The sequence below is a fragment of the Macaca fascicularis genome, chromosome 2 (genome assembly GCF_037993035.2).
Source record: "Macaca fascicularis isolate 582-1 chromosome 2, T2T-MFA8v1.1".
Taxonomy (NCBI): Eukaryota; Metazoa; Chordata; class Mammalia; order Primates; family Cercopithecidae; genus Macaca; species Macaca fascicularis.
This window is the reverse complement of record NC_088376.1, coordinates 21,091,924-21,107,668: the sequence shown is the minus strand read 5'-3', so window position 1 is coordinate 21,107,668 and position 15,745 is coordinate 21,091,924. Positions and strand designations below refer to the sequence as shown.

At 41.6% G+C, this 15,745-nt stretch overlaps 1 protein-coding gene across 10 annotated transcripts in view; it reads right to left on the bottom strand.

Moving 5' to 3' along the window:
* Positions 1–15,745, bottom strand: part of NEK10 (NIMA related kinase 10) — a 271,626-nt gene that overhangs the window by 219,955 nt on the left and 35,926 nt on the right. For all 10 annotated transcript variants that reach the window (XM_065539836.2, XM_065539837.2, XM_065539838.2 and 7 more), the window contains one exon: positions 1,610–1,694. In XM_065539836.2, the coding sequence (XP_065395908.1) occupies positions 1,610–1,694 (85 nt within the window). The remainder of the gene's footprint in view (positions 1–1,609; positions 1,695–15,745) is intronic.

Sequence of the window (15,745 nt, the reverse complement as noted above, 5' to 3'; positions counted from 1 at the left end):
TCTAGGACAAATATTTGCTAGTTCAAGTCAGATTAACCGGACCTTCCTCCTGGAAAACTTTATTAATATTATACATAGAATGTTTTCATCTAAACTGAGACACATTGGGGAATAAAAGAGGGTGCTATGAATAATTAAGTGGGAACAGTGAGCACATAAGACTGATCCAGGCGAAAGGAAACGTATGACCCATGCTCATTTATACATGACCCAAACAAAATTGCAAAAAGCAGCTCAGAAATGCGTGGAACACACAGTTCTGTATGGTTGGTCACAGGAAAATAAGGATGGTTACCTACCCAGAAAACTGTGAGCAACAAGGACAGAAAGTCATTTCAAGGATGCCCTGGCTCACATATCCAAAGGGCTGTGGTTAACTAAATTACAATAGCACAAGGCCAGTTTAGAACACAGTATGAGGAAGAGGACTATTCTTCTAATGGAAAGATGTGTAGTGCCCATGAATCCCAGAAGAGTCCAATCAGAGTAGGCTCTGTGGCTGGTTGGTACCAAAATACTTTCTCAAATGCCGAGTATGGAAAATATGGTTACTTCTGAAATATGAGGAAGGTAGAGTTACAGGATAACCCAAATATTTCAAACAACAAAGAGAAAATAAGATAGCTCCCACCGGGATGGCATTGGGCTTCCCTGTAAAACAGAGGATGGTTACTTTTCCAAACTTGGCACTTAAAGGAAACATATGCTGACTCAAATAATAATTCATCAATAACATCGAGTTCAAAATCAAAGGTGTGAGCTTCCTAGTAGCTTATGAGGACAGGGCATAAAAGGAGATACTTTTTTGGTTAAAAAAAAAAAAAGTGTTAAGTAAGCTTTTCTTTAGAGCCTCACAGCTAAAGCACTATGTCTTTGCTACTCAAAGTATGGGCCATGAACTAGTAGCAATAGCATCCCTGGGAAACTTGTTAGAAATGAAGAATCTTGTTTATACCTACTGAATCAGATTCTGCATGTACAAGATGTCCAGGTGATTCCCATGCACATTAAAGTTTGAGAGGCACTAAAATCAGAGGCCAGGCATGGTGGTTCATGTGTGAACCACCACGCCCAACCAGGAAAAGATTCTTGACCTCAGTGCCCTCCTGTGGGGAAAGTGGGAGGCTCCTTGCTCACCTCTAACTCAAATTTGACTCTAGAGGTTGGGAAGGGATTGACCCTGGAGCAGCTAATAAAGCTCCACTGGCTGCTTCTCAGCCACATGAGCAGGCCACCACTCATCACTGCTGACTTAGACCTAGGGAGCTGCTTGGCCTTGAACATGTTTGAAGCTGTGGCCAAGCGTATACCTCCTTGAACGGTAAATGTTTTAAAATGCCAGGCAGCAAAGAAAACATAGATCAAAAAGTTCAATCCACTTAACCCCATAAGTAATACAACAGAAATATACAAATTTTTTGTCCCCATTAAAGCGCTCCTCTCAAATCCTTTTAAATAGTAGATGAGACATTCCCCATATATGGAAGCTATTGAGTTGTGAGAGAGAAAACAAAAAGTAAACATGGACTACTTCAAAAAAAAGCCCACCAGTCTTTTATTATGACTTTATAACAAGTAAAATATATATACATATATTTTTCCAACCAACCTGATAACATGGATCCCTCATTAGTAGCCTCAGACAGATTAACACTCTCAGAAAATGAATAGATGGGGCTCGATTAACCCACTCTCTGAAATAAGAAAACAAGAGAACATGTTCACGTTTAAAACCCCAGTGTGACAATTCCTAAAAATACAAGGCTATGAGGAGTATAAAGAACACACAAAGCACTTAGTTTATTTGCACTGGGGACTGTCATTTGGTACTTGAACACTTCACCCATTTTAATTCAAAACACATTTAAACCATCTTTATCAGTGTGGAGGAGAGGCCCCCCAAACTTATTTGGTTTATGCCACCACTCTTACTCAGTAACATTTCATAGTACCCTAAGATCAAAAGAAAGAGCAAAATGTTCCAAAATTTAGGTAGGCCCAACTTGGTAAGAATTTATGCCATAACAAATTGGTATCCATTTGAAAAAAATAATATATTATATCAAAAGATTATTTTCATAGCCACACTTATTTATTAATGTAAGTGTGTGCACTAGTGGACACAAAACAACTTCTCAAGCCTGGGAATCAGTTTGGACTTCACCATCCTTGTTTTCTCTTCCCCTGACTTTAATAGAGCACTTGTTTTTTTATCATAGCAACCACTGAAAACTCAGCTTCTGAAAGATATGCCATCAGCTAAAGGAAGGCAGGATGACCTATGACCTGACACTGAAATCACAAACTGCCTTCAGTTGTTCCTGCTGTATCTGATGGATGTTGAGGAGCACTAAGGGTGTTTAGGGTTTTGTTTTTTAGAAAATTGAAAATAGCTCACAGTGCCCCCTGGGAGTTCTCTGTAGCCCTGGGGCACTTCGGTGCTCAGTTTGGGAAACACAGGGATAAAGTTTTTTTAAAAATTAGTTTCCCCAGAAGCAGACCCTGAGATGAAGATTAGTGTGTGCAAATTCATGATTGAAAACATGCCCTCAGGAGAGACCAGTAAGAGAGTGGCAGAAACAGGAAAGGGAAGAGGAGAAATCCAAGCAAGGGTATGACATCAGGCAAAATCTCCTCTTAACCCAATCAGTGGGGCTCTGGAATGTAAGTTACCACTCAGAGTTGTCCTATACTGAGGCAACAGCACTGGGCTTTTCTATACTACTGAAGCTGTTGCCATTAGCTAAGAGCTGCAGGAGGGACTGATGGAACATTCCCAGACACTCCCACTGGCTCTCTGTGCCTGCAGGCAAGGCAGACTCAAGGAACCTGAGGGTGGCTGGTGCAAGTGTTGTTGGACAGGAAGGTGCCAAAACCAAAAGGGTGAGAACAGGAGGATTCTGGGCAAAGCACCAATATTACCCTACAGTTCTATAGTGAGATTCAGCGGAACCCTTTGAAATCGAAGTCACAGTCACTGGATAAGTGATATTATGGCAGAAACTGAAGGTGTATTTGCCACAGGTCTGTTCAGGGGGGGGGGGGGGGGGGGGGAAACACCTGGATTTTTGCTTCAAATATTGAATACAGCCAGTATCCAAAATACCATCATCAGATTTCTAAAGAACTATTTAACTTAAAAGTATCACTTCAACGTCATCAAATGCTACAAGTATTCACTCAACTGCATTTTGAGAGGCTTTCCAAAAGTATGTTTCTTTAGCAAAGAATGATTTAGTTGCAACCTTCAAAGGTCTTTAAAATAAGGACAATTGCAATTTTGCAATGTTTTTGAAAGAAGTCAGACACTAATCAAATTCAGAGGTGGTCACAAGGCCTTGCACCCAGCAGCTACTCAAATACACATGGATGACCAGTTCTCTGATTTAAATCAGTGTGGTAAAGGTAAGCACATATTGGTCTCATTTTAGGCACCTCTCACTTAGATTTAAACCTAAGGGAACACATCAGTCAAGACAGAATCCCTCCACTGACATGACTCTACGAGCTCAGAAGCTGAGGTTAGCTTGGAAGGAGGAAGTTGGGGTAGGGATAGTCTATGCTCTTTGGTGACGCCCACATCCCGTCCTGACCCTGCTCGACCACTGTGAACAATTTCTGTTCTGTTACTCAGCTGTCCCACATCCAGTTATAGCTAGTAGTAAATGCAGACAAATGTTAAAGCTTTTCAGTCAGCTCCCAATGTTGCTTCATAGGTCATAGAATGTGCACAATGCAAGGTGCATTTCACATCAGTTGTTGAGGATACTTGTACCCAAAAAGTTGGAGCAACAGAGCCCAGACTGAAACTAGAACCCATGGCTTCCTGAATCTCAGTTTGATAGTTAGCATGTCTGAAACTGACTTTATGAACTCCCCCTCAAGCCTGATCCTTCCAGTCATCTAGGTGACCAGACAGAAACCCTTGGTGTTTTTCTTGCCTCCTCTATTTCCCTCACATTCTTTGCCAATTCCTCCACAAATCCTGTCTGCTCTACCTTTAAAATATCTGTCTCCACAACCTATCTGCTTCTCATTATCTCCTCCACCACCACCCGGGCTCAGGCCACCATCATCTTTTGCTTGAGCCATTGCAAAAGCCTCCTATCTGGCATCTTTGCTTCCAGCTTTGCCCCTTCCTTTACTCTCTCACATCTGCTAAGATGATTCTTTACAAACACAAGTCCATTCATGTCAAACCTCAGCCCAAATCCTCCAACAGACCCCATCTCATTCAGAATAAAAACCACAGTCCATACCATGACTCACAGGCCCTCCAGGGCCTGGCCTCCCCATTACACCTCTGGCCTCATGTCTTTCCATTGCCCCTTGTTCACTCCCTCCCAGTCACGCTGACCTTCTCATTACATGGCTGGGCCAAGGTCCAGTGCCTAAGGTGCTTCCCATGAAAGCCTTCTGTGGCTTTTCAACCCTGGAACCTCATAAAGAATTTGAAAGATGTTCTCCATGATATGAGGCCAGTCACCTGTAGTTTTTCTAACCACAGTGTATGTTGTGTGGAAGTGGCCAACATAGCACAGACTGAACTCCTGAGGTGAGAGAGAGGCTGAGTGCTGCCAGGCACTGGAACTTGGAAGCAGAAGGTGGTCCTGGCCAGGTGACACTTGCTCACACTGCCCTCTAAGCTAGTTCCATAGTGGTGCTTAGTACACATGTTAACGAAAGCCTAAAACACAAAGCATCTTCTATTTCATACTCAGCCAAGAAAAAGTGAGGGAGATAATGGAAGCTATTCTAGACTAGAATCCATATAATTTCTCCCACATCTCCTACCTCCACAACTGAGCTGATTGTGTATCCAGCAAGAATAAAGATCTGCCCCCTTGTCAAACAGAGCAATTACTTGAGCTGTGGACCAAAGCCACCCGTGGCCTGGCCTGTCCCATATTGATCATCTGCCTCTGGGTACAGTTCATCTTTGTCTCCTCTATGACCATGAGAAATTCAGCTCTGCCCCCAAACCTGCACATCTCAAACCTGAGTGAATGACAACCATCTTCCTCAAAGTTAGGATGAACATCTGTGGTTTCTGCCACTAGAGGTGCTACTCCCTACCCCACCCCACTCACACTCCACCCCAAGTCACTCACCATTCCTTCCATCTACAAAGGCTGACTTCATGGGAAGGAGGTTGATAGTAGGCGCTTCCCAAAGCCTTATATTCCTGAGTGCTCATTATAGATTAGAGTCCCCCGATATTGAGTAAGATGTCCAAAGAATATCACTGGCTAAGAATTACTCTTCCTCCCATCACCAAGACTCCTGGCAGCTGTGCTGCCCACCACAGTTGCCATCAACACCTTGGCCCCTCCTCTGGCCCAAGCACCTTGCCAGTGACCCCTTTTTGCCAAGGGGACAAAGCCCAGTTTCCTCTGAAAATAGAGTCAGGATTCAACCAGTCCCGAAACTGCCAGCCAGGCAGAATTATCCAAGGCCACATTAGTAACTGTACTATGGGTTCATCCTGACTTCAGATCAGACATACCCTGCATTGAGAAAAATAAGCCAAATTTGAAATACATTGTGAATTCAAAATCTATAGGGGCACTTATTAAAAATATGGTTATTCTAAAGCTCCTAATACAGAGAGGATATCTTTAATTTTTATAATTAGGAAGAGGGCTCATGAGAAGTTTTTCATTCAGGTGTTGAGTTAGCTAAAGACAGCATGTAGTCTGAATTGTAGAGCAAAGATACTACATCCCAAAGATCTAACAGAAATAATGATCAGGTTGCAACAGCTGCTAGCAACCTAGTGATGCTGAATGCTAATTACTTTTCATTATTTAAAGGAAAAGCCATGGGGCATTTTAAGAGATGATTCATGCTACAAATATGTGTACACTTGGTATTTTTACTGTTAGCCATATACAGTCATCATGAGGAAATTTCATGACTTTTCCAGTGATTTTTCATATTAATATAAATATAAAAAGGTTGTTTTCTTTCCACCTCCCAGGAAAAAGAAAAGAACAAAAATTCCAGAATATTTTTTTTAACTAATAAAGAAGTATATATAAATAAAGAGTTTCAGAAAAATCTGAGTTGAAATTTCTGTTCCAACCAAATGACATTTTTGTTTTGTTTTGTTTTGTAATTTGGGAACTGAAGCCCAAAGCTATTAATATTTCTACGTGGCCTCTGCTGCTGTAAATGTAAATAGAATTCCTGGTGTCTGAGTCCTCTGGCTTCTCCTCTCTTTGCGCTGACCTCTGAAAGAGCAGTTGTTCCTTCCCTGGCTCTCAGCCCTTAACCCACTGCAAGGACGGGGCACATGGGATGAAGTGCTGGTGTTCAAGGGGAATTGCATGCTCTGTAAGACTATATATATACACACACACATATATATACACATATATAAACATATATACACACACATATATAAACATATAAACATATATATGTTTGCCAAGAGTTGAGGGACTAGGAAACACACAGCTTAGTGCAACCAGAGAATTACCGTGAATAATAGTGACAGATTGTAAAGACAGGCACCTTTATTTTACTGACTCAGCAATTGTGGCCTGGAGGAGCTAAGCGTCTGGCCCACAGCTACACAATAAGTAATAGAGCCAGATGCCAGACTCCCACTCCTGTGCTCCTGCCATCCCTCCCCTCCACGTAAGTCTGTACAGGGGGTGGCTGAAGAGAAAGTGACTCTGCAGATATGTTTAATATGGGAACAGTAGCGTTCAGCAGAGTGGCATGGGGGCAGCCCTGAAAAATCTGTCTGACTGCAAAGATAGTATTTCTCTTGAGGCCATGTCTCAATATAGCAGCCACACAGAAGCAAATTCATGAGCGGGCAAATATTTGTCCCCTCTTATGACTGAACTTATGCCACTGTTTTCACAGGACTATTAATACATGGCAGCGTGATCAGCTCCCGCCACCCCCATCCATGATCACCTGCCATTCTGCTGTCAGCATCGGGTGCCACCTTCTGCCATCAATATAAAAAGAAGGAAAAGCACTGGAGACACATTATTTGAAAAGAGAAAGAGTAGCCGGGGTTTCAACTTCTTACACAGTAACAGAAACAAATATGTGATGTGAGGGTTCCAAGTAAAAACTCAGTCCACGAAGCTGTGCTATTATAATGAAGCAGGGTTAACTGAACCCAGGAACTGATGCAAATGGCAGGAGTGACAACGTTGACCGTCATTTGTAGCACACTCTGTCTCTTTCATGTCACAGCCCTTTCCATGTTGTAGCACTGTTTTCATTAACACACAAGATAAACCAAAACAATCTGCCATCTTTGACTCAATGTTTAAAAATGGAGGAATTCAAGTCTGTTTCAAAATAAGTATTACCTCAAATTCATGAGACAGAGTCCTATTTTTTTAGATAGTTGAAAAAGTAAAATTCACATCTATGCAAACCTTAAAACAAAACACAAGAATATATGTGAAGAAATTCATCCTAAATGATTATTTAGGGGATTCTCACTGACTTGTTTTGCTATTCTTAATAGGTCTTTGTTCTTTCTCTGTGTCCCCTACTAAACCTAGCATGGAATGTACACCCAATCAGAAACCCATCAAATACAAATGGGATCATGTTGGCCCCTAAAATCAGGACATAAATGTGCATTCTTAGAGGTATTTCTTCTACATAATTAATGAAAATTTCAGAATGTTTTCAAATATTTAACAAATACTCATCAACTATGACCAGCCAAGTACTGTTATAAACCCAGGAGTACGGCAGAGGACATACCCATGCACTTGTACTCATGGAGCTTACATTCTGATCACAAAAACAAATAAAACTGCATATCAGGTGGTGACCAGTGGAGAATAGTCAAGGTTAAGGATTTATTGAGTACTGGGCATGCTATTTTAGGACAGTCACAGAACAGTTCTTTGGTAAGATTAGCATCTGAGTTCTTTGAGGGATTGATCCATTTGGATGTCTAGGTCAGAACAGCAGAGTAGTTTAATACATAGTCCCTGAAGGAGGAATACTGTAATCTGCAAAGAATAGCAAGGAAGCCAGTAGGGCTGGAGCAGAGTGAGCAAAGATAGAGCAATAGGGATTGGGGTGAGAGAGAGAGCAGAAGTCAAAGTTTTAAGGGCCTTGCAAAATAAGAACAGGGCCTTCGGATTTTTTATTCAGGGAAGTCATTGGAAGGCTCTGGACAGAGGATTGACATAATCTGACTGAGATTTTGAAAAAATCCTTCTAAATTCAATGTTGAGAACAGAGTATAAAGAGCCAAGCATCCAAAGCAGGGAGGCCTGTTAGCCTACTGCAATAGTCCAAGCAAGAGATGATGAGGGTTTGGACTAGCGGATGGGGAAAACTAAAACTGAGGCATTCTCACACATTGAGTGAGAAAAATCAAAAGTACTGTTTTAAACATGTTAACTTTGAGATGCTTAAAGAAGGAAGAGCCCACAAATCAATATGTATAACAAAAGATGAATTTATAGCACAGGAAAGTGATATGGTTTGGCTGTGTCCCCACCCAAATCTCATCTTGAATTCCCACATGTTGTGGGAGGGACCTGGTGGGAGGTATTTAATCATGGGGGCATGTCTTCCCTGTGCTGTTCTTGTGATAGTGAATGAGTCTTATGAGATCTGATGATTTTTAAAAATGGGAGTTTCCCCATGCAAGCTCTTTTTGCCTGCTGCCATCCATGTAAGATGTGAATTGCTCCTCCTTGCCTTCACCATGATTGTGAGGCCTCCTCAGTCACATGGAACTGTAAGTCCATTAAACTTTTTTCCTGTATAACTTACCCAGTCTCAAGTATGTCTTTACTAGCAACATGAAAACAGATTAATACAGAGAGTGTACTTAGAAGGCCCATTTCTTGGAGCAAAGTGGATAGGAAAATTTAGGAAAGGCCAAGTTTCACAAAGCTGTTTGGGGATTGGTTGATTTTTAGCTGTGGAAATGCGGCTCCCAGAATGTGACTATCAGTTACTGCCTGGCTCTCAGAAACTCCTGTACTCATGAGAAACTGTCATTTATTGATTTGGCCAGGTTTAAAACTGGTTCTGGTGGTTATCTGTAGCCAAGGAACAACCAGTTCTTTCCTGGGAAGGTAGGAACGTTTTCATTTCATGCCTATTGACAGCCAAGTGAATGAGCTACACAAGAAGCAGTAAGTCTGGTTACCAAAGTGATACTTTTCCCTGGTGCACACCTAAAACAAATTTTAAATGTGCATTGATTAGTAAAGAACAAGGGAATCAGTGAGGCATAAGAGAAAAGAGTACCAGCCACGGCTTTGTCTCAGGACCTTGGACCTTACTTACTCATCTCCCACATCTATCAAATGAGGCTTAAGAAGGTTTTCTTCAGAGTCCATTCTACCTCTATAATTTCATGACTTTTTTGGTATATATAGTCATCCGTTGTTATCCTCAGGAATTCCAGGACCCCCATGGTTACCAAAATCCACAGAACCTACACATATTCTCACATGTACTATAAATCATCTTACTCATAATACCTAATATGATGTAAATGCTACGTAAATATTTTTATTGTTGTGTTTTTTATTGTTTTTCCTGAATAATTTTTTAATCTGCGGTTGGTTGAATCTGAGATGCAGAACCCTTGGATATCAAGGGCTGACTATGCCTGTGTGTGTGTGTGTGTGTGTGTGTGTGTGTGTGTGTGTGTGTATGTGTACACATTTACCTAAAAACCCTAGATAATATTGCATGAGAAATAATAATATAAGAGCTAGATGTTTGCTCCAAGTTAGGTGATGGGAAGAAGGGAAATCATCATTTGCTTGAGGACTACATGAGATGTTGGGTTGTTAAAGCTTATTTGCTTCATATCTATGTTTAAGGTTGTGAAGCTTCAAGTAAAAGAGAGACTAAAAGACAAATTTCATTCTCAAACAATGATCCAGCTGTTTAAAAAGTTATACTCTGGGTAAAAGCAGAATGTAGTTTTGTATGTGCATAATAATCTATCAGATAAGTGAAGGAAAAAAGCACAAAATTGTTAAAAGATTAGAAGGAAATACAGCAAAAGTTAATATAGCTGTTTCTAAGGGTGGTATAAATAGTAAATTTTCATGTTTTCATAATTTTCTGTGTTTTCCAAAATTTTTAAAGCAATCAAAATAATTTAATGCAAAGAAATTCCAAATGAACAATCTTAGCCTCAATCTTCCCCCAGCAAAACCAGTGTCAATGGCTTGAGCAGGAGATAAAAGACCTACAAAGAGGTAGGGATAGAGTGCTTCAGGCAGAGGACTAGCACGGTCAGAGGATCAGAAGTAACAAAAAGAATAACTTTCAAAGGAACAGAAATTTCACTCTGACCTCAGTGAGTCTAGGAGAGACACTGACAGGATAAAGAGATGAGGCCAAGAAGGAACAAGACCTCAAAGAACTATGTGAACCACCTAACGAATGGGCTGTTATAACATTTTTTGGTACATAAAGACACAAACCTGGATGGATGCAGTGGCTCACGCCTGTAATCCCAGCACTTTGGGAAGCCAAAGTAGGTGGATCACCTGAGGTCAGGAGGTCAAGACCAGCCTGGCCAACATGGCGAAACCCCGTCTCTACTAAAAAATACAAAAAGTAGCCAGTCATGGTGGCAGGCACCTGTAATCCCAGCCACTCAGGAGGCTGAGGCAGGGAGAATCGCTTAAACTTGGGAGGTGGAGGTTGCAGTAAGCCGGGCCACTGCACTCCAGCCTGGGTGACAGAGCAAGACCCTGTCTCCAAAAATAAATAAATAAATAAATAAATAAATACACAAACCTAAGACTCTTGAGGACTTTATGAAACTTTATCTGTGCCCAATTTATGGTGCTAACTTGAAACTCTGTCTCTAGGGAAGTTCTGAACTATCTGACAGGCTTTACCAAGGTGAACAGACTTCTCCCTTCTTAGACAATAAGGAATCTTCAGAGGTCTCTGTTGGCCTCTGTACTGGTTGAAGAGATAAATCCACAGAAAAAGCATCTCTTCATTAGCTTCATCTATTTCAAGAACTTATTCAAAACACTGAAGAGATTCTCCCTGCATCCTAACTTCTGGTCCTCTCATCTAACCTCCCTCTGTGATGGAGTCTGGATAGTCAATGCTGAGGACCAGGTAAAGCTCGAAAGGATAAGAGTCACTTTTTTCATGATCTAGGACCTGGAGTGGACATGGATAACAAATTGTCTGATAGCTAAACAAACAACTATATTAATCCTCTTGGTTATAAGTATCTATGATGTTCTCAGAACACTTTTTATGGTAATTTCTAATAATATTGTGATGTTTTCTCCTAATTCAAGAAGTTTTCTCTTATACATAGTGCAAACATATTTCTCACCTAGACTTCCTACAGACTTATTTCCAAAATTCTTCAAATTTGCAGCAAATATCTCAGGAAACCGGGGTATAAAATAATAAGGATACTAACTCATTCTTTTCAGAAAAGTAAATTATTTTTTTTACAAATGAGGTAATACTAAATGATTTCCTCCAACTCATTCCAACTAGAATGAGTACCTTGGGCAAGCTTACCTATACAAAAGTTACAGGCAAGGGAAGAGGTATATCCTGGTTATTCCAGAATGATAGTACCAGAACGAGGCCAGTTAAGTAAACCCACTTCAAAATAACACCAAATTTCATATTAAAGGGCAGGAGGAAAGACTGAAACAACATCTTTAAAAATAAATTATAAAACCAAGATGTATTTTACTTTACATTTAACAAAATTTAAGTTATACTGCAACATTGCCCTGGTATCTAGAACAAAGCAAGAATGAATTCTACTGACATTTTTGGAACACTTTTTCTGAAAAAACATTCAAATAACATGATCCAACATTCACTTTTGATTTTGCAAGAAAAAGAGTTCATTTTTGTGAATATATTGGAAGGATTCATTTTTTTTTTTCCCCAAAGACCTCTGCTATTCTTTGTTTTTCCAAACATAGCCTCATCATCTTCTTTGTTAACACTCTCTTCCTGGCTGGGCGCGGTGGCTCAAGCCTGTAATCCCAGCACTTTGGGAGGCCGAGACGGGTGGATCACGAGGTCAGGAGATCGAGACCATCCTGGCTAACACGGTGAAACCCCGTCTCTACTTAAAAAAATACAAAAAACTAGCCAGGTGAGGTGGTGGGCGCCTGTAGTCCCAGCTACTCGGGAGGCTGAGGCAGGAGAATGGTGTAAACCCGGGAGGCGGAGCTTGCAGTGAGCTGAGATCTGGCCACTGCACTCCAACCTGGGCGACAGAGCGAGACTCCGTTTCAAAAAAAAAAAACAAAAAAAACCTCTCTTGCTTCATCGTCAGGTGACCTATTTCTGCCTGAGCCTTATTTGTCATATTCCACCAGCTCAGCTCCATCACTTTCAATAACTTCATAAAATTCTACATCTTTAGCCAGATTTGCAAGTTTGTTTCACAAATAAATAATATTTGCCTTGTAATATAGAATCTTCACATCAGCAAGGAATGGACTAACAAAGAGGAATTCCAGAGAAGCAGATATACACAAGAGATACCTGAATAGAGGTCAATTTTATAAGAGGTCAATTAATTAGAGAATATGATAACGTTTTGACAACTTTTACTTCCCTACACAGCTCATAACAACCTGGTCTTGGATACCAACACCTTTTGTACTTTCCTGTTCAGGCAGATGACATGGAAATGGAATCAAACTCTACTGCAGACAAATGACGTCATGACAGAAAAAAAAAGATTGGAAGACCACAATTTGTTTCTGTATCTTGCCACACCTTGAGATTAGTTACCAGGAGTAACAATTCAAGAGAGCTGAGTAAGGGCATTTTGTACTTGCTTCCTCCACTAAGAAGAACCAATATAGTGAGTAGATAATTACGCTTCAAATAGGTCACCCAAGAGAGAATACTGGAATTCAGTAGAAAAGTGGCAGGCAATACCTAAAGGAAGAAGGAGAAGGAAGTGAAGCAGCCTGCTCAGCCAAGATCAGCTGGGAGCCAAGGGAGACTACAATACAGGGAAAGGGTGAGTGAGAGACCCTCAGTGGTCCACATTATCACCATGGACTCCTGCAATTCTAGCCATGGGAGAGCCCCTTGACCCACGGCCGGGTGCGGTGGCTCACACCTGTAATCCCAGCACTTTGGGAGGCCAAGGCAGGCAGATCACCTGAGGTCAGGAGATCAAGACCAGCCTGGCCAACATGGTAAAACCCTGTATCTACTAAAAATACAAAAATTAGCTGAGTATGGTGGCAGGCACCTGTAATCCTAGCTACTCAGGAGCCTGAGGCAGGAGAATCACTCAAACCCAGGAGGCAGAAGTTGCAGTGAGCCGAGATTGCACCATTGCACTACAGCCTGGGCAACAAGAGCAAAACTCTGTCTCAAAAAAAAAAAAAAAAAAAAAAAAAAGAGCTTTGTCTTCAATAGACTGCATGCTATCCTGCAACCCAGTAGCACCAGGGCTGAAGTGCGAGAGAAGTATGGGATGCTACCCACAAGGCTTAGGTACAAGCAACCGTGGGCTACCACAGCCAGGTAGGAGGCATGATCAAGATGCAGGCTACCACCAGGGCTGAGCGAGGCACCATTCTAGAACACTACCCCCAACAGAGTATGCACTATCCTAGAAGCCAGCAGTGCTGGGACAGAGGTTCAAAAGAAGAGCTGGCTGTTGACCCCAGGGCTTAGGAACAAGCAACCATGGGCTACCATACCTGGGGCTGAGCCATAAGTGGCACACATGCTTAACATCTGCTGGCGTAGGCTGCCATCACTAAAAACATTGCCTCCCCACCAACACCACCCAGTGGCATTCTGCCACTGGCCTAGAGGTTGCCCCATTCCTGCCTACCACGGCCAACACCTGTACACACAACTGCAAGGCCCTGAGGACCAGCTAGCCTAGCCCAGCTTCACCCTCTCCTCCATGCCAGAGCATACAGTCCAGGGACCACGGGATTGCCCAGCCTAGTCTACCACCATTGGCACCTAAACACTCCTCCCAAGGGCCTGAAGTTGAGCCTACCCACCAAGCCACTACAACCACAGCTGGCATCTACCAGCATGTGCTGCCTGCAGGCCTGGAGACTAGCTTGCCTAGCCCATTGCAGCCACCAACACCAGCATGCATTACTTGGGACCTAGAGGGTAGTCCTACAACTGCCACTACCATCACTCATAACACACCAGCTGCTCAGGGGCATGAGAACCCTTCTACCTGTCCAGCCCATGGTTGCCACTACTGGCATCCAAGTAAGCCACTTGGAGGGCCAAAAAATAGACCCACATGGACCTGCTAAGACTAGTGCCAGTGTATGCCATCCAGGGTCCCCGGGATAGGCAGGCTGTCCCACCGATGCCTCCCCTGACTGAAGACTAGCCTGCCTGATGTCCCAGTCTCCGGCTAAACCACACCACAGCCTTCAGTAGTAACTATACCCTAAGCTGCTGAGGAAATCTCAGATACTACTGACACCGTTTATAGAGAAAGAAATCATACAGAGACTGCACAACTGTACTCACCCAGAATCAACGCCAAAGTACTCTACCCAACCAACATTGTAGATTCATCGTCAGGAAAAAGTCTTCCCATGTGAAAGCCAATTTTAAACATTAGAAGTGACTATTACACCAGCTGTGTAGACATCAATGTAAGAACACAGGAAACATGAAAAATAAAGGAAATATGACACCTCCAAATGAGAATGATTACCCAACAATAGATTCCAATCAAAAATAAATTCACAAAATCTTGGAAAAAGAATTCAAATTATTGTTTCAAAAGAAGTTCTGTGAGATATAAGAAAAGTCCAAAAATATAAATAAATCAGAAAAACAATTCAGGATACAAATTAGAAATTTACCAAAAAGACAGATATCTTAAAAAAGAACCACAGCAGCTGGGCATGGTGGCTCATGCCTGTAATCCCAGCACTTTGGGAGGCCGAGACGAGCGGACCACCTGAGATCAGGAGTTCTAGACCAGCCTGGCCAACATGGTGAAACTCCATCTCTACTACAAACTACAAAAATTAGCCAGGCTTGGTGGCAGGCACCTGTATTCCCAGCTGCTTGAGAGGCTGAGGAAGGAGATTTGCTTGAACCTGGGAGTTGGAGGTTGCAGTGAGCTGAAAATGCACCATTGCACATTGCACTCCAGCCTGGGTGACAGAGTGAAACTCTGTCTCAAAAAAAATAAAATAAAATAAAATAAAACAAAAGCAAATTATACTAGATCTAAAGAGAGAGATAGACTCTAATATAATAATAGTGAGGGACTTTAACACCCCCACTCTCAGCAGTAAGCAGAGGTTCCAAACAGAAAATCAACAAAGAAACATTGGATTTAAACTGGACATTAGATCAAATGAACATAACAGATATTAACAGAACATTTTATCCAACAATTCAACAACTGCAGAATACAGTTCTCCTCAGTACACAGAACATTCTCCATGATAGACCATGTTCGGCTAAAAAACAAGTCTCAACACATTTTTAAAAAGTGAAATCATATCAAGTATCTTCTCAGAGCAGAATGGAATAAAACTAAAAATGAATAACAAGAGGAACTTTGGAAACTGCACAAATACATGGAAATTAAACATTTGCTCCTGAATGACCATTGGGTCAATAAAGAAACTAAAATGTAAGTAGAAAAATTTCTTGAAACAAATGAAAGTGGAAACACAACATACCAAAACCTGTAGGACACAGCAAATGCTGTGCTAAAAAGGAAGTTTATAGCAATAAAATACTCACA